Source organism: Cyprinodon tularosa, unplaced genomic scaffold (genome assembly GCF_016077235.1).
Source record: "Cyprinodon tularosa strain WSP-4 unplaced genomic scaffold, ASM1607723v1 ctg553, whole genome shotgun sequence".
Taxonomy (NCBI): domain Eukaryota; kingdom Metazoa; phylum Chordata; class Actinopteri; order Cyprinodontiformes; family Cyprinodontidae; genus Cyprinodon; species Cyprinodon tularosa.
Genome location: NW_024039289.1, coordinates 235,325 through 259,471, shown reverse-complemented (window position 1 = coordinate 259,471; position 24,147 = coordinate 235,325). Strand labels below are relative to the sequence as shown.

The window sequence follows — 24,147 nt, the reverse complement described above, 5'->3', positions numbered from 1 at the left end:
GAGAAATGATAATTTTCCATGAATACAGTTTTTATGCGTACCTCTGAAGCCTTTAGATCCCTTGAGTCCCGGGAATCCTATTAGGCCAGGTGGTCCTGGTATTCCAGGGGGACCTTGGGGTCTGGGGGAGGGAACTGTAAAAAAACACAACAAACACAGATGCTTACTTAGACAAGAAAAGGTATTTCAGTTTGTTCAACAATTTCATAAATTAATATCTGTTCCTTTGTTGACATTAGAACTGTGTGACTAATATGAAAGAAAATAATGGGACAGTAGATGACAATGAACTTTTGTTCTTGGGGAAACATTTTTCCCCAAGAAACATGCAATCACATAAAAAAACAACAACAATCAGGCAGTGCAAGTGAAGCAGAGTGTCACAGAGCAAAATCAGGGTTAGTCGGCTCTGCTCTTACATCAGGTTTCGAGCTGCTGGTGCAATGTGAAAGGCTTCTGTTTAAAGCAATGACATTTTCACGTCATATAAAACTTAAAGCAACCTCCATAATATTTATTGCCCATGGTAACAATGTGCAAAAATCCTTTTTTTTCTTCTTTTCTGTGATAAACTCATGATACTTCCTTTATGTTTACCATCCATCTCATATGACACAAAAAAAATGAACCTGGGTGCTTAATGGCTCTCACGATGACAGCTGAGTTAAACTTTACAATTCTTGCTCAAACTGCAGGATTGGACGGATTCTTTTCTGGAAGACAAATCTCTGTCGCTGGAATAGTGAAACTGCATGCTTTCATGTCTTTCCCATTTTGCAACAAATACAGACTGGCCTCTGTTTTATATCTCATTAAATCCAACTGAAAACCAAAGTCACAGATAACAAATTAACATTTTGATTAACCTAAATGAGTGAAGTTCAAAATGCAAAAAAATGCTATTAGGTGTAATGCTTTCAGGTTTAAATGTGAGATCCTGTTTTAAGGCAGCAAAATCTGAATTAATAAATGGTGTTTTTACACGTCTTTACCAGGGGTTGCTATAAATGAGGAGGGCGCAGTAAAACACCAATGCATTTGGCAAGTACATATTCAGTGGTTTTACATAGATTTTAACAGTTGGGAACTGCTTGACAAGTACCATAGTATATGCTGGGAAACACTCAGATGATATAAATGATCAAGTCTGCAGGAATATTATTTAGGTGAGGAGCTACTGTCAAAATAGCTAAGAAAAGAAGCAATTGCAGTGCCTTTTTTAGAGCACAATGACCTAAAGCAGCTCCCGTACCCTTAACCCTTTATGTAAAACCAGTGATATATGTTTACAGCAGGTGACACCTTGCGGCCAGAGATGAGAAAAGCAGCTTGGATTAGAGTGATACTCCTATCCAAGTCTGAAGCTTGTAGCAGCCTGCTTCTCTTTTTACTGCCATTCCCTGCAAAGAGTAAAAAGTGCAAAAAAACAAAAAAAACCCAGCATTTTAGCAGTGGAGTATTGAAAGATGAAAGATGCTTTGATTCTTTGTTTGAGGGGCTGAATGGCGCCCCTTTTAGTGTACCTGAGGAACTAACCTGCGGTTGGGACTGGAGGACGTATGTCGCAGGGATCCGGGTTTGGGCCTTGGACAACAGCAAATTCAGACAGCTGTTATGGTTTAAACTTGCACTCTTTCTTACCTTGTATTCTTAGCCATGTGGTCCGCAAAGAAAAACAATTATATAAAAGGTGAAGCAGCAACTAATTTCACACCGGTTTCAGCTGTGGAACAAGGCTTGAATCAGACCCTCACAATCACAAACAATGAAAAACACTAGAGCCGCTGGTAGCTGGGTTCATCTTCATGGCATCCTGGAAAGGGAAGGATCAACAACGTTTTCTAACATTGCTCTATGAAAGAGTACCTGGGTTGATTTGTCCAGGAGGACCAGGAGGTCCAGGGCGTCCAGGACGTCCAGGGAGACCTTGGAAACCCTCAGGTCCATATTTAGGCACGCCTGGGTCCCCCTTTTCTCCTTTTTGGCCTTCGTTACCAGGAAAACCAGGAGATCCTGGAGGACCTGCAAGCAGAAATGCCATTTCTGTTTACCAAATAATACTTACTTCATCTACAAATTCTTGGAAAAGTATTTATACCCTTTGAACATTTTCACATTAACTAAAGATACAATACATTTGCCAGAGTTCTGCCCTCTATTTTTGTTTATTTTTGGTTTCTTTGTATCGTGCGTGATTTTGGATGTTGTCTGGCAGTGTTGTGTTGTGTTTCCTTTCCCCTTGGCTCCCTTCTAGTTAGTTCTATTCCCACCTGCTCCATATAAGCTCATTAGCCCATCCTTTGTTCTGTTCCCCATATATACACCACCTCTGCAGTTCCTCATTGCTGGTTACTTGTTTTTGTTGCTTCATTACTTGCTCCCCATGTGTTGTTTCTCCCTGGCGTCTTCTGATTTTTTGGTTTCTTATTTTTTTTTCCTGGATTCTTGCCTCTGTTGCCCACGGAACCATATTCAATCTGCAAACCCATCTCTGCCTCCTCATCTCTGCATTTGGGTCCTCATTTGGGTGCTCCACCAAAACATTCTAGTAAGAACTGAGAGCATTATTTACAGTTTCTCTGCAAATAAATATGATATACATTTTGGTGTGTTTGTATTCTGTCACTTTTGCTCTAAGCCCTGTGAATAGATTCTACCTTTCTGTAATTAAAATGTAAGTATGAAGACAGCTGTTCTGTTATGGTTTCAGATAGTTTTTGGAGAAAAACAGATCAAAATGAGGACCTAGGAGTGGAAAAGACAGGAGAGATTTGTTGTGAAGTTTACAGATCCTACATTTTTGTCCCATAAACATTCATATTTTCCCAGACTCAAACATCCATTCACCTTAAAATGTAAAACTTCAATGCTTGCTATGCATTAAACAAAGTACAATAGACATGTTTTAAATACATAGCCTGAAAAAACTCAAAAGTTGCAAGAAAAGATAATACACATAAAAATGTTTTACCCAAATTTCAACATTTATGTCGCTTTACTACATAAAAAAATCCCCATTTACTTATTTTTTTTTTTAGATAATTCTAACACAAACCTATTGAAATAAATCATGCATATTCATTAGTTTACCATAAATTATTTACTAAAATACATAATTTTCAGGTTTATGTATTTAGAAACAATAAAGCATACTTAGAATGAATACTAATGAGTGTATCTATTTTAAATACATAAAGTTTTTTTCCTGAATAGTATAAAAATCAGGTTACCTATATGCATTTCAAAAAATAACGTCTAAATACCATAGATACACTCATTAGTATTAATTTTGTGTAAGTAAACCTTAATAATTCTAAATACATAAACCTGATGATTACATATTTAACACAAATATGCTTTATTATAAAAATGAATATGCATATGTTTATTCAAAAGATTTGTGTTCAAATTATCTACAGAATCAATCGGAATTTGTTACGTAAAAAAATAAGATAAATCATAAAATTTTGGTGATTTATTGTATTTTTGTGTGTATAGGAATCAAAAGGACACAATGAAGGGGAAAAGGAAATAAGATTAAACAACAAGGATAAACAAAACCAGATGGGATGTAAGTCATAGGAGACGACAGTAAAACAGGAAAGAAAGTTAGGATTCAAAGATGGGAGGGAAGAAAGGAAGAAGATAGTGCAGGGCAGTGGTAAGGAAAGAAGGAAGAACGCAATACAATAAAAAAACAAGCAACACAGGACGATAGATGGAATCATAAGAGCAAAAAACCTACAATGGACAAAAGAAAGGATAAGTAACAAAAGAGGAAGTATGACTGGATTGCCCTAGAATAAACTAGATTTATCATTGTAATTCAGTTTGAATTCCACCGTTTCTCAATATGCATACTCAAAAATACAACAAGACATAAACAAGACAAACAAGACATTAAAAGATATGTTACAATTAATCCCCTTGCTCACTGATTAAGATAAATCAGCAAAGATTTTTGTCTCCAGCTGTGTACAACTAGTGCAGACATAGCCCAAAAGCTGCCACCAGAGTGAAAAAAGGCATAACTGACCTTTCATCATAACATGGTTGATTGAGGAATTGATATTTTGTATTCAACATGGCGAAGTCTGAATATGTTCAAACGTCTATGCAATGCAGTCTATCTGGAGAGTGAATGGATGTCCTATAATCATTTGACCGAAAAAATTCTCCACAAGTCTGCCATCATTACCAATGCGAAAAGGGCCTGGAGGACCTGGAGGTCCAACCGATCCTTGAAACCCCTGGTCGCCTGGGACACCTGGGCGACCGGGAAAACCCGGATCACCCGGAGATCCTGCAGTGAATAACAAATGACATGACCATCTAAAACACTTGCGCGACTTTAAATCCAGGCTATACGAGTAGAGTAACTGTGTATGAGTTACCTTGAACATAAGGTCCAAAACCATTGTTGAAAATTGCAGGTCCCGGGAGTCCGACTTCACCTCTTTCTCCCTGTGGGATGTTCACAAAGGTAAAAAACAAAACAGAGAACAAAATCTCCTTCAATGAATTATCTTTATAAATAATCAGCATCCCCGGCGGTGAGTGTGATACATTTTATTTTCATGCTTTATGCGCCACATTTCCTGGTAATTAGATGCATGTTGAATGTGAACGGCTCCTGATAATATAAATATGGTAGAGCTGTGGCTTCTTGCTTAACTGATCTCTGTATTCAACCTCACACTAATCTTCCTCTTGGTTATACCTTTGCTTGTTATATTTCACATTTTAATACTATTTGTGATTTCTTTTTTTAGACTGTGAAAGTGGTGATATTAACCCCTTGAAATCCATTGTTGGTCCCTAACAGTATATATTATTATATTCCATTTCCAATTCAGTTTATTTATATAGTGCCAATTCACAACACATGTCATCTCAATGCACTTTACAGTTCACCAGATCATACAGTCAAATTGATTCTAGGTTTTCTATCTAAGGAAAACCAGTTGATTGCATCGACTCATTGACTCGAAGCCAATCCCTCACACTAAGCATGCTTGTAGCGACAGTGGAGAGGAAAAAGTCCCTTTTAACAGGAAGAAACCTCCAGCAGGACCAGGCTCAGTGTGAGCAGCCATGTGCCGAGGCTGACTAGGGTTCATATATACACACACACAGCCACCACTGACTGATAGAAGTGAGAAAATTGTACAATAAGCGCTATAGAAAACAAGGTGGATAAAATGCTTTGCCTTTAACGAGAACATTGCACCAAGACTTTACAATATCTCAAAACCATCACTTTGCTTTTCTGAGTGAGTAGTCAATCGTAACCTGAAGAAGCAGAGTAGCCTCAGACTATTCACTTTTCTTTGTCAATTACTTTTTCCCGTAGTGTTGGTCCAGATAACATTTCCCTCCTAATCAATAAAATCATAGATATAAAATTGATTTATAGATTCCCTTTGTTTGACTTTGTATTATAGTTTTGTTTTATTAAAAAAAGTAATAGGGTACTTTGTCACATCATTAGATTCAGTAAAATTTATTTTATGTATCCCCTATGTGTACTAAGATGTATATAACACAATAACACTTTTTTTAAATTATATATATACTATACAGGTTTTACCTTAGTTCCTGGGAATCCGTTTTGTCCTGGGACACCTGGATCTCCCGGTAATCCCTTAAAATAAAGAAGATACCTTTAATGAAACTTCCTCTTTTCCCTTTATTTGGGCATCAACTACTTTGCAGTATTACTTTGATATATGGAAAAAAATTTATTTAGATACGGTACATTTCAATAATGGGTATTTATTCTTTGTGTAAAGTATTTCTATAAGAATGGGTAATAAAAAGAAATAGGATTTCTTTCGATATCTGCCTTTATGATTTATTATTAAAAACAAGAATATTTGCAATAAATTTGTGGGAGAGTACAAAATTATAAAGACTCATTAAAGTTTAAGAAAACATACGTCTTGTCCAGGAGCACCAGGAGGTCCAGTAAAACCCGAAGGACCCTGTTTGGAATAGGGACAACATCAACCACAGGATAAAGGCAAAATAAAAGATGAGATGCATTTAGAGTGGACAAAACTAAAGAAAGAAAAAATAAATTTGTTCAGCACGTAGCCTTACTCTTGGTCCTGGGTATCCAGGAATGCCCTTTTCCCCATATTCACCTGGATAACCAAAAGGTCCCTGCAATTAAATAAGAGAAACAAGTTGAAATGTATCTTAAGGGAAAATATTTTTCACAGTGCTTACAAAGGTATCGTTTGCTCATGTTTAACTGATGTTTGTTGATATAAAGTTCCTTCTGAATGGAGGTAGAGTGTCATGGTTTAAATGCTATTTAAGTTTTTTTTTTAAATTTTCATTGGTTTTATTTCCATTTGGTGTTATAGTTGCTTTTGAGTTCTTATATATTTTTTGTTTGCTCTCTGTTGCCTTCTTGTGTCAGTATCCTTCTCCTAGCTCTCTTCTAGACTCCTCTGTCCACACCTGCTCCCAATCTACTGATTAGCCTGGTCTTTGTTCAATCTCCCATTCTTTTCCCTCCTCTTCACTGTTTGCTGGTTCCTTGTCATTTCTTTGCTTCTCATGTGTGTTTTCCCTGGCATCTTCTGGATTTTGGCTTTCTGTATTTTGTTTGTGGATTTTTGCTTCTCTTGCCCTTTGGAACATTATTAAATCAGCAAACCTCATCTCTGCCTCCTTTCGTCTCTGCATTTGGGTCCTCAAGTAACTTCCACCAAACCTGACATAGAGATTCTGTAGCGATACTTACAGGAGGTCCAAACCTTCCAGGGTCTCCTTTCCGTCCCTTTGGTCCTGGATCACCCTAAGGAGAGTAACAGAAAAGCCAGACATTCTTTGTTTTAAACACAGTCCAAATAATCCCTAAAGAAAATGTTGTCTTCTTTGAAAGCTTACCTTTGAAACTCCACAAAATACACAGAAGTTGCATCATTTATTGCTTTAAAAAATTCTATTTGTGCTAGCTACACCAAAAACAAGTAGGCAGTATAGGTTCCACTGTGGCTTATGGGTCATATTTGTAAAATTAGGGCCACGTGGCGTTATAGCTAGTGTTCGAGATTCGAATTTTGATTTTTGGATCAATTTCAGTTAGCTGTGAGGCAGGTTTGTCCTTTTGGAATTAAATCCCTCCATACATTCATTTTGTTCCTTAAACAAACATTTACCTAAACCGTTTCATATCATAACTCAAAATAATCTTCATAAACAGCATAGATACATTCTTATGTAAACTGCCCACGTTTTTCAACTTACATAATTATTTTTGTTTAGGTTATGATGTGAAAACTTTGAATTAAATTTTGTTTCAATTACTGTTAACCTTTTGGGAAATTCTCGCCTAGTATTCATACCCAAGTAGAAAAGCAAATAACTAGCCCAAATTACATGTGTGAAACATTGTTTAAAAACTAACACCTTCTAGTATCTGAATATGTACATTAAAACTGGGTAAGTAGAACACAGGCAAGCTTCATCAGTTCAAACATTTATCAAAGTCTTTTTTTTCTCTCTCGAAAAAAATAGGTCTTTTTTGAACAGCAGTAATAAAGACATGCTTGCCTTTTTTGGCTGCTTTGTCATGTTTACATTTTGACATATCTGGGTTAATTGTGCTTTGGTGCTTGCTGTGTCCATAAAATTAACTTGGTGTTTGAATTGTGGGGAATCTAAGCTTTCCAACGATGTTTAAAACCCATGGGTTTTGATATTTTAAGCTCTTAAAAAGTATTCTAAGGAAATGATTATCAAAAAAGCTGCCAATGACCACATCACCCTTACATCAGATTATTGTAGAAAAGATTGTAGAATATATCTATATCTATATATATATATATATATATTTTTTTTTTTTATCCATTGCCTTGTTGTTTACCATTATTTCCAAATAACCCTCTGACGGGTATAAATGGAAGCATCGTCAATACGATACATCATGCAGCAAACAGTACAGTTACATGTCCAAATACACAGCTGCAAGATAATCCAAACACTGAAGGTTAAAATAGCAAAGATGCATATGAATTCTTCCATAATTAGCCTGCATCCCTTCTGTCTATATTGTTGAAGTAGCAAGTTTGCATTAAAATTTCATAACTTGGAATGAGAAACATTTATATAAAAAAAAAACTTTGGAGTTAAATGATTTTCTCACTTATAAATCAATTAATGAGTAGGTATTAAATGTATTTGCCATTTCTCTCTATAAATGATGCCAAGTCAAATTCTGTCTTTATAAAAAAAAAAAATTAAAATAATACATTTGGCATTTTTCTCTCTCACTTGGTAAATAAAACATATTCAATGATTGGTAGAGACAATCATGATTAAGTCTCACCTAAAACCACAGAAGGTTGTGTATTTATTTATTTAAATACTGATCAGGCCTATGATTCAAATAATATAAGACAAAAAAACATTTTAAAAAGTCAATAATTAATATAATTATACCTCCTGCTGTTGGGTATTTTAAGAGTCAAATAACCACATTCATGTTCACTTAGGTTATATTAAAAAGTTTGACTTAATTTGGATATGAAAAGTCGTAGCTTGTTAGAAAGTGCCTCGTTGGGAAATCTAAAAGAAAGTTATTTCACTAGAAGTAAGTGTATATGCACTTGATTTCAGAAGGAAGGTAAAATGGTTTGCTAATGGTAGAGAATTTTTACACTTAAAACAGGAAAAAGAAACCCATTTACATTACCTTCTTTGCAGTGCAGTATATATAATGACCTTATTTTAGAAAAGAATAGAACTTTATTGATCTCACAAAGGAGAAATTCATTGATAGAGAAATAGTATAAGTTATGCAGCATTATTACACCAGATTATAGTGCAGTGACATTATAAAGTCTGATGGCAGCAGGAATGAATGACCTACGGTAGCTCCACAAAGTTAAAAAACAATCCATTAGACTTGAAGACGTTTCGCTTCCTATCCAGGACGCTTTTTTAATTTCAATGCGGTAGAACTCCTTTTTACACACGGGGACCTAGTGAGCAATATTACACTTAACGCTTCTAAAGAAGAGAAAATACACTTATTGAATTTTCTTTTACTTGTTTTTAAATTAGTTTTTTCCTGAGTAGCTCAAAAGTTTTACAAAAAGACTAAAGCAGGAGAAGTAAAAAAGAGCAACTGTTTAAAATGAACAAAGCGGCACTTTTAAAATCCATCCCTCTTTTGTGAGGCTTAGTAGTTCTGAAGTCAGAAAGCAATAATAAAGTGATATTTTTCTTTTTCCTGTTTGACTGAATAATCTATCTGCTTCAAAAGCTGCTTTAAAATCAAACCTTCACTGTACCCTGAAAGTCTGTACTTTGATGCAGTGCAGTACAGGATGTCTAATTAATCTTACATCTAACAGTTTTTTTTAAAGTCTCAAATTATATGTATATTTTATTGCAGTTTTATAATTTCTTACTTTTCTAATTCAACTGATTATTTATATTTATTCAATACTAAAAAGAAATGTTAGGAAGCTGCTGTTTTTGTTTTCCTTCAGCATATGAATCAATTAGGATTTTTTTTTTTTTTTTTTTATGAAGTTTAATGAAAGTGGAAGTTAGTTTCTCACTGGGGTACAAATGTGGTGTGATACATTTTATTTTTCCTTTGCTACCCGTCAAATTGGGAAACATAAAATACTCGCTGAACTTTGTAGGTAAAACAAAGTTTTTTTTTTTCCTGTTTTCTTCAATGCAAAAGGTTCCAAACAGCTGGGGTTCAGCTGGGGTTATTCTTTAGGATATTCACATATAAATGAGAAAGAGTTCTGATTAACCCTCATTTGCATTCCCTGCATATTTGTTCTGAAATTGGCATAAAAATGGGGGATATTTAGTGATGTCAATCAATAGTTCTAGTAAAAAAACATAAATAGTCTATTACTATTAATCCATAGCTTCATAAATAGGTGTAGTGTTGTGTCAATGTAACCATGGAAGTTCTATCGGTCGTCATCCCCTCAAGTTTCCGCTTCCACTCAGTGTCTGGTATCAAATTGTTGTGGAACTTACTCGCTGTTAAATAAATGGATTTTCCGTTCAACAAACCTGCATTCCTTTGTCTCCTTTGGAAAAACCCACAAACTCCACAATGTCGTTGATCAACGGCCGACCGGGCTCGCCGGGCAAGCCCACGTCTCCCTGCATGACGTGATCATGGAAGAGAGAGGCTGTTTACACGCCCTGAGTTCTGATCGTTTCGGTGGTGGCGAGGAAAGACAGGAAAGGCACTGGCAAGCGTCTGTTTAGCTTTGGTGTATTGAATGGAGGATGGACATGGAAAGGGGAGCCACAAAGCAGGGGGTGGGGAGGAGAGAGGAGAATCTGGGCTGTTCTAAATAAAAATTATAATAAAATAAGAAATTATTTTAATCATTGTGTTTCTTAATCTAATTGTATGGCTAAATTATTGCTATTATAACATTCCAGCCGTAAAGAGCCTATTTACAGTAATCTAAGATATCTAAAGTGCTTATATCTGTGGCTGAATCATATTATGCTAAAGTTGCTTTATTTTACACACACAGTCTGTTGGTGGCCCTTTTATGTGTTTTTCTTTAGCATTTTAGATTTATTTATCTATGCTCCCTTCTTCCTAGCCCCCTTTTTTCCACTTTAATGGATTTTTATAAAGATTTGACCTTTGCTGGAAAGGAGTCCTTATATTCTGCATGACTTCTCCTGAATAATTACAAATTAGAGGCAAATCAGTAATGAAACATCTTTAATATTAATGTTTCTATGTTGCAAAAAAGAGCTGTCTGGCACCAGTCCGTATATTTATGGAAAGGCTGTTCCTTTTCCAAAAAAAGAAAACCAAGTTTTGTTTGGAGAAAACAACTGCTAATACATATTGCTCACATGAGCTCAACATTGCAAACTAAAATTGAGAATAAAATCTTATGGTTGCATCCCAGATAAACCTCTTCCTATTTACACCTCTCTCCTTCCTCCTCCTCCTTGTGTCCTTCCCATTCTTCCCACCATTGGCTGCTAAGTTTGCTGCAATCACTGCTCCTCTTTCTTTTCTTGAACCTGCTGACACATCTAATTTTCATCTTTTCTCTGTCGAGACCCCAGCATGTCTGTTTGATGCACTGTGTGTGAGTTTGTGTAGTGACAGTGCTGCATCCTCAACCCTTCCCTCACTTTGTTACCTTATTTCCTTTGTAGATAGTGACAACTTTTTCAGCGCTTAGCGAGCCGTCACCGGGAGAACCACTGGGTCCGGGAAGACCCACGTCGCCCTGGAGTCCGAAATACATACAACACACGGTTAGCCAATCAGCTGGTGTGAGGGGTTTGAGGAATGGAGAAGGAAATGAGTGAAGTAAAGGAAAAAATAGAAAGATGGAATAGAGGAGAGAAAAAGGAAATAAAATAAGAAAAATTAAAAGGGTAGGACGTTACATATTTAGAGGTAGGGCTCAGAATTATTTATTTAATTTACATATCATGGATTCATTTGTTTTCCAATTTACTTCTTAATGTTAGTTATTTTAGATTTGAGGTTTAAACTTGGATATATATAGTGCTAATATTCCTGCTAATTGTTTTATAACATTTAAATCTAATTATAGGCATAAATGCTGTACCTTAAATTAATGATTTATTTAATTATTTAATACAATAAAAAATATTTTTCAAAACTTTTTGGGCTCAGAAATTCTTAATAAATTATTAATTCTCTTTAAAAGTACAAATGGTCAAAACAGTTAATTTGGTAATGATATTTTAAGAAGTTACCCCAAAATATAAATTAGCTTTTAGCTTTTCCACTGCTAAAGATCAAGGCAATTCCAGAAACTTAACATTAGCCTGCTTTATTTACATAAGAAAATAACTGTTTTATTAAAATTTCATGGATTTACTCCAATAGGCCAAAAAGACAGCGGTCTGGTGCGCCATCTGCTGGACAAGGAGCTAAACTGCAGGGGGAAAAAAAATAAATCAAATGTATATACCGGTATGTATGTATTATGAAACCATGATGCCTTTGCCTGCATTCTGAGTTGTTGATTATTTTGATCTTCTCGGGATACTCATCTGTCAAGATTACATTTATTCATTTTTGCTCTTGCCTTTCAAATTTGTTGTCTTAACTTTGTTATTTTAGATTTGCCTTTTGGCTTTATAGCTTTATGTTGCTTTTGATTTGCACCCATAACATTTGCTCTCAATTGAGCTATTTTATCCCTCAAAAGTATATGTATTCTTTAGTTTATTGCCTTTAAAAAAATGTTTTCATGTGAACATAAAAAAAAATAGAAAAATAAAAAGAAGAATGATGGAATACCAGTGTAGTTGCTTATTGGGATAAGGACAGCTCAACTCTATTCTATTTTGAAAGTGTGAGGAGGATCAAGACTTTACGGTTTTCTTTTTGGTGTTTTAGATAAAAAAATAAATAAATAAAAACTTGTCCTTATTTTTTGTGGCATTTTTTTATTTGAACTTTTTTGCAAGTGGTGTATAATTTGCAGCAGAGCGCTTCTACGGATCAGTAATAGATCAGGTGGTTTCTGAAAGTTACAAGGTTCTATAAATTTTCTGCAAAAAAAATCATACAGCAGTGTACTATTATAAAATTAAATTTGTACTTTTGAATATTTAAGTACTTTTAAATGTATGTACTTTTGAATGCTTAAGTAATTTCAAAGTGAGTACTTTGTAAGTTTAACTTGATTAAATTTTAGATCTAATAACTTTTATTTTTAAATGAGTAAGATTTGACATTGAGTATCAATACTTTTACTAAAGTAACATAGTTGAGTACCTCATCCACCACTGGTTAGGGGGTTTAAGCCCAACCCAATAACCAGCAACTCATAAGGTTATCATTATCTAAAAACAACTGTCCACAGTGAAGTAAGTTTAACTCAGGCACTGATTGAGATGGCACAGCATATACATCTTTTAAGCTTGACATATATTCAAGTGGGAATGCTTATGCATTCCCACTTATTGTTTTTCTGTTTATATTTATTATTATTCCGTAGGTTTTTCTTCGTTTAACTAGTTCAACAGTTTTCAGCTGATTTAAACAAATTTGGTATCAAAACGTTCAGCTTGTTCAGGAGAGTTATGCTATGACTTTTGGTAAATATATTGTTCGTAGTTTTTGCGATATTCAGCTTTTTCTGCGATTTTTGGCCCCATTGAAATGCATGTAAAACTTCAAAAATTCCACTAAATCTTCAGCTACTTTGCCCTTTAACTACTTCAGCATACTTTCAGCTAGAAACACCATTCAACTTTTAAAATGCTTCCGTATCTTTCTGCTATTACTGTTTAACTCGGCTTTCAGCTAACTTTTACAGTTTTGCTTCAGTGAAGCTTCAAACTTTTAAACAATTTTTACAGATTTTCAAATTTATAATGGAAGTCTATGGACGGAATGTTCAGCTGCTAGAGTGTGCCACTCTAGCGTTTTCAAACATTTCACTCATGCCGAACAGCTTCAACTCACTCGCTCATATTTTACTCTATCTAGATAAATTTTACATCAAAACGTAGGGATTTTTGTCAGGATTCAGGAAATGTAACCCTCATTTGTGTGGCATTTACGGTTTTCCGACAGTTTGGCCCAGACCACGAAGAAGTCCACACTTCCCCAATAGAAAGCCAATGAGAGATCTCTGAAAATCCGAACTGAAAATAAAAAAAAACAGACTTTTTCGTATCGCTCCCATTCGGGAACCATTCGACGTAGCAACATGAGCCTTGTGGAAGTTGTTCCTCAGACCTTCCTAGCACTCACATTGAAGGAAGTGTGTCGATATCTTTTATCGTTTTGCTAGGAACAAGGTTTGTTCGGGGGTAACAAATCTGTCCGAACCCCAAAATCAAGATTTTGACAATTATACACTTTTTTACATCGTCACCACGCCTAGACGAAATATTGTAGAAATATGAAAGTTACACCAGTTGTAGTCCAAAGATGGCTGACGCTCACGGTGAAAGAATTTTTTGAATACCTAATACGGTTTTGGCTCACCGCTCGTTTGTTCGGAGGGAAAGTTTTGCTTTTGAGAGTTCTGCTCAACCATTGTGCTGCATGTTATTCAATGAGACCAGCAGGATTTCTCAAACCTTTTTATTCCTCCTTCCCATTAAGGTTGTGAATGAGCTACATCCATGAAAGTTACCCCAATCGGAGACAAAGGATAGCTGTCGCTTAGACTGAAAGAATTTTTTAGATATCATTTACGGTTTGTCTTCAGTACTCGTTTGTTCGGAGCTGCTATTCCCATTCAAAAAAGCCTGAGAGGAAAGGAACGAAAGTGAAGCGCATGTCTCTCTCTCACTGACAGGCTCGTTAACGTCGTCAAGGTAACCGAGCTTCAAAGAGATTTTACCTCCACCACTTTAAACAGCACATTTTAATCTAATGCAGGGAGACAACACTGATTTAATATTAGGAAGTGGATACAATATGACTACTGGCCATGACCCTTCCCTTCACACGCAACCCTGATAGACTTTCAAAATAAGACTCCGGGGACCCTTCAAAATAACAGCCCCTACATTAAACTCTTATTTTTTTCCCAGCATATGGCTCAACATTATGACCCAAACTCAACCACTTTTTAAAAAAAATTAGACTCTAGGGGGTTTTCAAAACACACCCCATGGAAAATTTCAAAATAAAAGCCTCCCATTGCCACTTTATCTACTGCCCTAATAACAGGGGAAAAGAGTAATTTAACGATTGGAAAGTCATCAAGTATCACTGCTGGGTCTGACCCTTTTCTCAACACACAACCCTGCTAGACTTTCAAAATAAGACTCCAGTGACCCTACACAATAAAAGCCTCTATATTATACTCCCCTATTAATTGATGCAAATGGCTCAGCATTATGACCCAAACTCTACCAGCTTGTTTCTATTAGACTCTAGGGACCTTTTCAAAACATACCCCAGAGCAAATTTCACAATAAAAGCATTTACGCTCTAATACAGCATCTATTCACCCAATAACATGGAAAACCAGTGATTTCATATTTGGAAATGGATTCTATATCACTGCTGGGCATGACCCTTCCCTTGACACATATCCATGATAGACTTTCAAAATAAGACTAAAGGGAACCTACAAAATAAAAGCCTCTTCCTTACATACACTCATTCATTGTGCCGTATGGCTTGTAGCTATGACCCAAAGTCAACCAATTTCTTCAAATTACACTACCAAGGCCTGTTGACCACACACCTCAGTGCATATTTCTTAATCAGGTTCTAAGATTTACACTGTAATAAAGCATCTGCTAACCTTGTAACATGCAGCCTAAGCCTGCCAACGGAGCTTTCATTACCACAGCGGCTCGTAACATGCAGGTTCAATTTTTTGATAAATTCAGCTCCTTAAGTGGTATTAGCTGTCTTTCTATAAGCTTCTCTCTCTGTCCTTCCTCTGCTTCTCATGGTCAGTCTTGCACATAGGTTTGTAGATTTTCAATCCTCTAAGGATGACACTGTTTTCTTTATGCTGATCAATCGACACATTTTAAATAATTTTCCAATTGTTTTGCCAAGTCTTGACATTTCCACATATGATTTCAAAATGTTAATACTTATTCAATACCATCGTCCTCAACATTTTACTTCCCATCCTTAAACTACTAATTTTTTCTTCAACCAGATAAGATTAAAGTTTTTCTTTGTAATTTCTTTTCTACTTCAGCTAATTTCATACTTTTCAGCCTATGTTGTGAACTTTGGCTTCATTCTGCTCTGTTTCTGGACAGGAATTAAGCTTTTCTGTTTGCTGCTAATTCATAACACGCCTGACATGTTTCTGGAAAGTAGGTAAACCCCCCTTCAAAATTTCTTTATACATTTTTTCTAGAAACTTGGGAGACATTATATTAAGACCCTTCTAGTGCCCACATTCAAGACATTTTTTGATATCATGTATGGTTTGGCTGTGCAGCTTTTAAGATGAGTTTCTTTCTGCCATTTTACTGCCAAATGATTCTACCCTACAAAATCTTCAGATGATTCAATTGTTTTCTGCAGTTTTAAGTTTCTGATGACTTCCTATCACATTTTCATATGTTCTTCAGGTAATTTCAGCTTTTTTCATTCAGCAAAAGCATTCCCACTTTGATGTTTCTCCGAAACAGCTTTTTCTAGTTGAATCTAGTATCTTGGACCAGTCAAATGTATTTTGGAGAAAAGTGATATAGCTACAAGAGACATAGACTGAGATTTTGGGCACAAAGACAGGTAGCATGATTTTACACCTCAAAACAACCTACCATTATAGGCCTATAAAATATGCAGTTTGATGCTAAGGGTAAGAGGAGGGGCTAACACCAAGTTCTTTAAATTAAAATCAACAGAAATACGGTTGATACTTTGATTTTAGGTGTTCATTAATCCCAAACTGGTTTTGGACTCGACATGGCATTGATTTTAAATAAATAATATTTTTTCAAAACCATGTAATTTTTGACCATGAAACTTAATTTAATTGAGTTATTCTTCCCCAAGAGGCTGCGGTTTTCAACTTCCATTATAGATGCTAGATTTGGGCCTTCGTTTGACTGTTTAGTCCTGGGCTCAAGGGCTTACTGTGACTAACTATATGTGCACTGAGCCTGGTTGGGGTGGAGGTTTCTTTCAGTTAAATGTGATATTTTTTCTTTTCCAGTGTTGCTGCATCCATACTCAGTGTGAGGGTTTGCTGTAGAGTCAAGCAACTGTCTGCTGTTGCTACATGCTCAGTTAATGACTACATGCAATCAGCTGGTTTCCTTGTATGGAAACTTTTAGGGCCGGATCTATCAAAGGTTTGCGTGTATAAAAACGTGAGCGTGTCCAAACTGATCTATCAACAGCGTGCTAAAAGGATTTGGTCTTTAAAACGTGCTAAATAGCGACTCTTATCCATTTAGTACTTTTTCTGCAATGAATATGCAATATGGGGCGTTTACACGCAAAAGTGCGTCTTGTGGGAGGAGAACATGTAAATATATTAATTTAGCACTCGCAAAGTGATTTATTAAACCTGAAAGCAATTTTGCTAACGGTATCTGACTCTATATATTTAACACGTTTCAAAAGAAAGTGCAAATGGTCTGTTTGCGTAATTGCGCACTAATGGCAGCGGTTATTGTCGCAAGAAGGAGACATTGAAATGAAGCAAGGAGACGCAGAGAACGCATTTTTTCACTCCTTGTGAATATTTTTGGAATGAACGAGGAAACGATAATCAAAATATATCGTGTATATATATATATATATATATATATATATATATATATATATATATATATATATATGTATATATATATATATATACATATAGCCTATATATATATATATATATATATATATATATATATATATATATATATATAATTCTTTTTTTGGAGGGGGTGGGGGTGTCACTGTAAGATTTAAATTTGTACAAACTACAAACTACTTTGCCGCAAACCACAAAACGCGCAAAACCATCATTTAAATAGGGCGTCTCCAACAGTTTTGCACCTTCCATCAGTTACGCAATCACTCTTGTTAAATCACCTGCAAACCATGGTTCAGCCCCTCGCGCAAAATTCCAGTTTGCGAGCGCAAATTACTGCACGCAAAATTGGATCTTGATAAATCCGGCCCTTAACCTATCTGACTAACTGCAGTAAAGTGCCTTGAGTTCACATCTTGTGAATTAGCAAAAAGAAAAGAGGCTAATGTGACAGTGTGGGGTCCTGTCACTATAGCTCTGACTGATGGTGCACCTTGGTTACTTCGCCAAGAGGATATCCCTTTGGCTGACTGGTCAGCACGCATAACTTTTGCCTGGGGATCGAATCCCACCCGGTCCCCCTGTTTTATACTTTCCAGATTAACAAATACATTTATCGAAGAAGAAGAAGAAAAGGCAAACACGAGATAGTCAAATATCGCTGGTTTGAATTAAGGTTTTTAAGGTTTAAAATAAAATAATCTCCATACATATGTAAGTATCTATTTTTTAAGAAAGGATAAAAACATCATGGGGATGGAGAAGAAATGAAGCAAGGAAAAAAATAAGAGAAAAGATTAAGATGAAGAGATGTGCTTTTAGGGGTGTTTTTTTTTCTTCAGTTATAGAATTAAAGGAAATTTTAAACACAAAAACACATTTTTTTCTTTTTTCAGACAGCAGACCCAGCTGTTCCCACGCACTCCATGCCCTGAATCTTAGTCAGTGTATGAGGATTCGCTTGAACATACCATACATGCATCGTGTGAGCAAGATTAATGTTAGTAGATGTGTGTGGCTGAGCTGGATGGATGAGTAGGTGGGTTTTGGAAGGTGGATGAATGGGATGTGAAGGGGATTCCCCATCAAATGATCGAGACAATCAAATAATACGATGCAGGAAGAGGGAGCAGTGATTCCAGCAGCCAGTTACAGCCCACAGATTATCCTCCGGAGTGACAGCTCTGACATTTCCAAACTTTTCTGGTGTTCATCGCAATTTTGGCAAAAACTGGACGTTTTAGATGAGTTTCTATATTGATTTTTGATTGATAAAATCCCAGAGCTGCCATTCCTCGGTAAATAAAATACGTGTGAAGCCACCAAACAACAAACAACTCTACAAATATGAGGACTAAGGGGAAAAAAAATCAAAGCCTAGATTTGTTTCCGTCTCCATTTTAAAACTTATTCCCTTCTTCAGCTTTGACAGAAGTTGTTATTGTCATGGTGGCAACCCAAGTAATATAAAGAAAAAAAAAACTAATTACAGACTGAATCAAGCAAAGGTTGGGGGTGATCTTTTTATGTCATTCAGGATACAAACACAGACAGTATGTTCAGTAGAGGTGCCGATCAAAGGATGCAGGGATGCAGCAATGCGTTGTTAAAAAGGGACAGAGGTGGATGGAGGGAGTTATACAGGTTATGAAGCCACCACCGAACATTTCCAGCATGCACAGGGTTCAGTGAAGACATTTCAGACATGAATTCACACAATTTAACATGCTTATAAACAACTATACACACACACGCACAAAAAAAAACCACATCCAAAACCCTGCTAAAGTCTTCGAAGTTTATCTAATCTGAGAAATCTGGAGAGCAAATGCTAACAGCAAAATAAAAAATAAATAAAAAGGAACTTGGATTTATAAAATAATAAAGCACTGCAACACATTCCAAAACTTTGTTTTACCTTTAAACCACAGAAAAACTGCTCTGTCTTATGGGATTTCATCTAAAGTTCCAGGCAGCACTGCAGACTAATCAACTCTGAAACTGTTGGCTCTCATTTAGTAGTATTGATAATGCATGTGTGAATTTTCTGGGGAATTTATTCATATCTATGTATCTTCTTGCAGTATTCAGTTAACATCTCTTTAAAAACACACACATCCCAAACTGTATCTCTGATTAAATCTAAACAGAGGGCCCTGATTTTCTGCTGGGAATCAATACGATGCATATTTACCCTCAATAAGCCTCAGTGTCTCCTTTGATTATAAAGCTGTATCATAAAATCTAAATAAAGAGCACCAGATTGCCCCCACCCAAAATAAAGTTGTGAGTGCAATAAGTGGGCGTGTTGAAGGTAATCTAAAAAGACTGCTTTACAAGAATCTCTCACCACGGTCTGGCAATTACTTTTAAATGTTTAAATATCAGATGAACATATTACGGCCCTGATTGCATTCAGATAAAAAAATAGTGCTTTGCTTGTAGTAAATATATTCATTTGCATAGTTAAGTCATTCGAATATAATCTGCCTTTTGATGAAGGAGCACACACACAAAAAAGTTTGCAAGTGCACTCTGCTGATGCGAATCGCTTTGCATCTGCTTTGAGGATCTGCTCTATGGATGCCAGCAAATCTGGATGTGTTTTAATATACAACATTTTTGAAGATCAGGTCCTTAGAGAGCACACTTCTGAGAAAAAAATCCTGTTTTTGCTTCTAATTAATTATACTTCAATCTTTGCACATTGTGAGCAAAGTGGAACTGAAATGAAATTCTTTGTCTGATTCTAATTTGAGAGTATTTAAAAAAAATAGAGTTTTTCAATATTGAGAGACACAAAAAAGTGGTTCTTCAAACTAAATCTGACTTTTTGCTTATCATGACCTCATCTTTAACAGATTTTGATCGCCTCGAAGGAGATTTGTTTTCTGATGAAAGTTAAAGTATGGGCAAAATGCTGATTTGGAATGTGTTGCAAGGCTGAAAAACGGGAACGTATGTTTTGTAAATTAAACCAGTAAACATAACCGGCCTGTTAAGAGTTTACTGGTGTGCAGGTAATAAAACAGAATTTACTCTCTCCATTATGCCATGTTTAAAAAAACGAAGATCTTAGATACTCTAATGTAAAATCAAAATGCCTCTAAAGGTCCAAACCATTTAGGTTTTAACCACTGATTTCTGTTAAAGATCAATGCCTTTGCTTTGTCTACTTAAAAGAATACATTTTTCATCATTTTCTATCGACTCAGATCGTAAAACTAACATTTCCTTCTGCAGACACATCCAGACATTTCCAGGTATATTTAAGTTATCACTGGTTTCTGCTTCAAAAAGCAGCTTGTTGCTCTTATTCTATATGTTAGCTTATTAACATCATACCTTTTCTCCTTTCCCTCCTTTATAAATGTCACCACGGCTTCCCTAAAAACAAAACGGGTTCAGAGAAGGCTTTTGAACAACAATTAGAGAGTGAGAAGAACATAGCTTTTTTTAATATAATGAAAACTTCTTAACATAAGTGTAATCTGTCCCACCGTAAAACAAATGATAAGATGTCCCTACACAGTGTAATAGACTTACCATGGGCCCTTGGGGGCCAGGAGGACCAGGGGGTCCCTGCAAAAAAAGAGGAAATATTGTGACTCAGTTTTACAGGTGAAATGTATTTCTTATGACAGGCCAACAAATAGAAACTCCTATAAAAGCAGCTATAACTTTGTTACCGTTCTTGGCAAGATCTCTACAGGTGCTGGTCATAAAATTAGAATATCATGAAAAAGTAGATTGATTTCAGTAATTCCATTTAAAAAGTGAAACTTGTATATTATATTCATACATTACATACAAACTCATATATTTCAGATGTTTATTTTGTTTAATTTTGATGATTACAAATGACAACAAATGAAAATCTCAAATTCATCATATCAGAAAATTAGAATATTACTGAAGACCAATAAAAACAAAGGATTTATAGAAATGTTGGCCAACTGAAAAGTATGAACATGAAAAGTATGAGCATGTACAGCACTCAGTATTTAGTTGGGCCTCCTTTGGCCTGTATTACTGCAGCAATGCGGCGTGGCATGGAGTCGATCAGTCTGTGGCACTGCTCAGGTGTTATGATAGCCCAGGTTGCTCTAATAGTGGCTTTTAGCTCTTCTGAATTGTTGGGTCTGGTGTATTGCATCTTCTTCTTCACAATACCCCATAGATTTACTATGGGGTTAAGGTCAGGAGAGTTTGCTGGCCAATTAAGAACAGGGATACCATGGTCCTTCAACCAGGTACTGGTAGCTTTGGCACTGTGTGCAGGTGCCAAGTCCTGTTGGAAAATGAAATCTGCATCTCCAAAAAGTTGGTCAGCTGCAGGAAGCATGAAGTGCTCTAAAACTTCCTGGTATGTGGCTGCGTTGACCCTGGACCTCAGAAAACACAATGGACCAACACCAGCAGATGACATGGCACCCCAAACCATCACTGACTGTGGAAACTTTACACTGGACTTCAAGCAACGTGGATGAAGTGCCTCTCTTCTTTTCCTCCAGACTCTGGGACCTTGATTTCCAAAGGAAATGCAAAATTTACTTTCATCAGAGAACATGACTTTGGACCACTCACCAGCAGTCCAGTCCTGTTTCTCTTTAGCCCAGGCAAGACGCTTCTGACGCTGTCTGTGGTTCAAGAGTGGCTTGACACAAGGAATGCGACAGCAGAAACCCATGTCTTTCATACGTCTGTGTGTGGTGGTTCTTGAAGCACTCACTCCAGCTGCAGTCCACTCTTTGTGAATCTCCCCCACATTTTTGAATGGGTTTTGTTTCACAATCCTCTCCAGGGTGCGGTTATCTCTCTTGCTTGTACACTTTTTTCGACCACATCTTTTCCTTCCCTTCGCCTCTCTATTAATGTGCTTGGACACTGAGCTCTGTGAACAGCCAGCCTCTTTAGCGATGACCTTTTGTGTCTTGCCCTCCTTGTGCAAGGTGTCGATGGTCGTCTTTTGGACAACTGTCAAGTCAGCAGTCTTCCCCATGATTGTGTAGCCTATAGAACTAGACTGAAAGACCATTTAAAGGCTTTTGCAGGTGGTTTGAGTTAATTAGCTGATTAGAGTGTGGCACCAGGGGCCATCAATTTTGAACCTTTTCACAATATTCTAATTTTCTGATATGATGAATTTGAGATTTTCATTTGTTGTCATTTGTAATCATCAAAATTAAACAAAATAAACATCTGAAATATATGAGTTTGTATGTAATGTATGAATATAATATACAAGTTTCACTTTTTAAATGGAATTACTGAAATCAATCTACTTTTTCATGATATTCTAATTTTATGACCAGCACCTGTATATCTCAGTCAGATTGATGGAGCCTGAATGTGAACATCAGTTCTCATTCCAACACTTTAACATTGTTTAAACTAATCCATATCATTGGGTCTCTGGATATAGTCCAGGCTCAGTATTCCTTTGGAAGGGAAAGCTCCAGGATCAAGCTTAGGTTTTCTTTCAGAATGATCCATTCTTCATATCTATTCATCTTTATGACTAACTTTGACTTGCTGCTCTGTCCCTGCTAAACCAAAGGCAGCCCCACAGCTTGATGATGCAACCATTAAGTCTGGCTTCGACTACCTCACTGGAAAAAATTGAAATCTATATAAGTAATTTTTTTCTAAAAAAAAAAAAAAAAAGTAAAACAAATGAAAAAAAAAATAATAATAATTTTTTCTTAAAATAAGTGCATTTTTTCTTGGATTAAGGACGTAAAAGAGACAATGGAACAAGACAATTGACACTTAAAATAAGAAAACACAAATGCATTTCAAGTGCATATTGCCTAATTATCTTATTTTAAGAGTAAAGATACTCATTCCATTGGTAAATTATCTTATTTACAAACTCAAATGAAGGGAAAATACATTTAATTTAAGAAATTTTTACTTATTTATGGATTGTTTTTGTAGTGCATAATGTTTGTCCCCTCTTTCTCACTTAATTTGTTGTTCCCTACAGCTCCTCCAGAGTAACCATGAGCCTCTTAGCTGTCCACTCTTAGGACATGTGGATGACCAAATCTCTGTTATTTTCTAGCTGCGCCAGGTCGGATTTCCAACCCAGATCTGCTTTAGCTTTTCTGCAACTTTATCCCTGATCTGTCTGATGTCCTCATGATGCTGTTTGCTCACTCATGTTCTCTAATGATCCTCTGAGGCCTTCCCAGAACAGTAATATTTATGGATTCTTATTTTTTAGGACCTAAGATGCACTTATGATGTTTTTCATTGTAATAAACTTTGAAAAGGAAATGAAAATGGGTTATTAGTTACTATATTATCAAATGAGGATTTAATCTTTTCCATGCAACAACTTAAACTTAACTAAAGTCTTTCAAAATTCACTAAGTATTAACAAGAATTTAGACCTTTTTTGTGATCCAGAACTGTTAATTAATCATTACAATCGTCTTTGACTATTTAGACATCTCTAATGAGCTGTTTGCTAACTATCAATCAGTAGTTGAAGCTTCATTAGAACATTTTTAATCTGTGATTGCAGTCAGTCAAAGATGGGAGGGGAACTTAGTTTACATACAGGATAACCGTTAGGTCCTCTTGGACCTGGGAAACCAGGTGGACCATCACGACCTCTAAAACCCTGCAGAGAAACAAACAAATATCCCAAATCATGCAATTATTGATGCATTTGCACCTCTGTTTGCCAAAAAATGTGTTGCTTACATCTCAGATTATACATGTCTGGTTATGGTTATGAAATGATTATGAAAGGGTGTTGTGTAGTAAAAAGAGAGTCAAATCTTACAGGGGGCCCCCTGGGTCCAGGTGGACCTGGTACACCCTAAATAAGAAAAAATAGTAATGGATTAAACACATTGGAGTAGAAGAACATAGA

At 36.0% G+C, this 24,147-nt stretch overlaps 1 protein-coding gene across 1 annotated transcript in view; it reads right to left on the bottom strand.

The window, feature by feature from the left end:
- col4a6 (collagen, type IV, alpha 6) overlaps positions 1 to 24,147 on the bottom strand; it is a 170,115-nt gene that overhangs the window by 33,905 nt on the left and 112,063 nt on the right. Inside the window, exons 9-22 of the mRNA XM_038305239.1 lie at positions 24,058 to 24,093; positions 23,830 to 23,892; positions 20,808 to 20,843; positions 20,607 to 20,648; positions 11,169 to 11,258; positions 6,755 to 6,808; positions 6,103 to 6,165; positions 5,940 to 5,984; positions 5,591 to 5,644; positions 4,395 to 4,464; positions 4,199 to 4,303; positions 1,867 to 2,022; positions 1,537 to 1,584; positions 42 to 134 (exon numbers count right to left, since the gene is read on the bottom strand). Coding sequence (XP_038161167.1) covers positions 42 to 134; positions 1,537 to 1,584; positions 1,867 to 2,022; positions 4,199 to 4,303; positions 4,395 to 4,464; positions 5,591 to 5,644; positions 5,940 to 5,984; positions 6,103 to 6,165; positions 6,755 to 6,808; positions 11,169 to 11,258; positions 20,607 to 20,648; positions 20,808 to 20,843; positions 23,830 to 23,892; positions 24,058 to 24,093 — 955 coding nt within the window. The remainder of the gene's footprint in view (positions 1 to 41; positions 135 to 1,536; positions 1,585 to 1,866; positions 2,023 to 4,198; positions 4,304 to 4,394; positions 4,465 to 5,590; positions 5,645 to 5,939; positions 5,985 to 6,102; positions 6,166 to 6,754; positions 6,809 to 11,168; positions 11,259 to 20,606; positions 20,649 to 20,807; positions 20,844 to 23,829; positions 23,893 to 24,057; positions 24,094 to 24,147) is intronic.